The sequence below is a fragment of the Cariama cristata genome, unplaced genomic scaffold (assembly GCF_000690535.1).
Source record: "Cariama cristata isolate BGI_N322 unplaced genomic scaffold, ASM69053v1 scaffold24000, whole genome shotgun sequence".
Lineage (NCBI taxonomy): Eukaryota > Metazoa > Chordata > Aves > Cariamiformes > Cariamidae > Cariama > Cariama cristata.
In genome coordinates, this window is record NW_009594423.1 from 1,350 (window position 1) to 2,351 (window position 1,002).

Consider the following 1,002-nt stretch of genomic DNA (forward strand, 5'->3'; position numbering starts at 1 on the left):
TAACCCACTGTCCCCGCTGCAGGTGTCGGCCGATTCCAGCTCCTCCATGAACTCGGGGGTGATGCTGGTCCGGCCCTCGCGGCTCTCCTCCAGCGGCACCCCCATGCTAGCCGGCGTCTCTGAATACGAACTCCCTGAGGATCCACGCTGGGAGCTACCCCGGGATAGGTGAGGTCCCATCCCCACTGCGTGGGGTTTTTTTGCCAGAGCAGCCTGGGTGGGAGCTGGGTGAGAAAGGTGGCATCACCGATGCCGGTGACCGACCCTGCTTCCCCCCCACGGTCACCGGCCCCCGCGTCAGGGTCTCTTCTCCCACCAGGCTGATCCTGGGCAAACCCCTGGGAGAAGGATGCTTCGGGCAGGTGGTGCTGGCAGAAGCCATCGGCCTTGACAAGGACAAGCCAAACCGAGTGACCAAGGTGGCGGTGAAGATGCTCAAGTGTAAGTGGTGGCGAGAAGGAGGGAGGGGTCTTGGCACGATGCCACAGCCCTGGCTCGAGTTGTGTGCGTGCAACATGGGGGGACCCAGCCTGGCCCCCCAACCCTGACCACTGCCTTCTCCACCGCTTTAGCCGACGCCACGGAGAAGGACTTGTCCGACCTCATCTCCGAGATGGAGATGATGAAGATGATCGGCAAGCACAAGAACATCATCAACCTGCTGGGAGCCTGCACGCAGGATGGTGAGGGCACGCGAGTGGGGAGGGGGCATCCCCTCTGCCACCCTTCCTGCTGCCATCCACGCACCGGGAGGGGGCTGACCCTGCACCCACAGGGTCCGGAGACCCCATTCCGTGATCCGGCAGCTCATCCCACTCTTCCCGCAGGACCCCTCTATGTGATTGTGGAGTATGCGAGTAAGGGCAACCTGCGAGAGTACCTACAAGCCCGCCGGCCCCCCGGCATGGAGTACTGCTACAACCCCACCCGTGTCCCCGAGGAGCAGCTCTCCTTCAAGGACTTGGTCTCCTGCGCCTACCAGGTGGCCCGGGGCATGGAGTA

At 63.6% G+C, this 1,002-nt stretch overlaps 1 protein-coding gene across 1 annotated transcript in view; it reads left to right on the plus strand.

Annotated features, from left to right (window-relative positions):
* LOC104160033 (fibroblast growth factor receptor 1) overlaps nucleotides 1-1,002 on the plus strand; it is a gene marked incomplete at its 5' end in the record, with an annotated part of 4,198 nt that overhangs the window by 774 nt on the left and 2,422 nt on the right. The window contains 4 exons of the mRNA XM_009698088.1: nucleotides 23-168; nucleotides 320-441; nucleotides 573-683; nucleotides 828-1,002. Of these exons, the coding sequence (XP_009696390.1) occupies nucleotides 23-168; nucleotides 320-441; nucleotides 573-683; nucleotides 828-1,002 (554 nt within the window). The remainder of the gene's footprint in view (nucleotides 1-22; nucleotides 169-319; nucleotides 442-572; nucleotides 684-827) is intronic.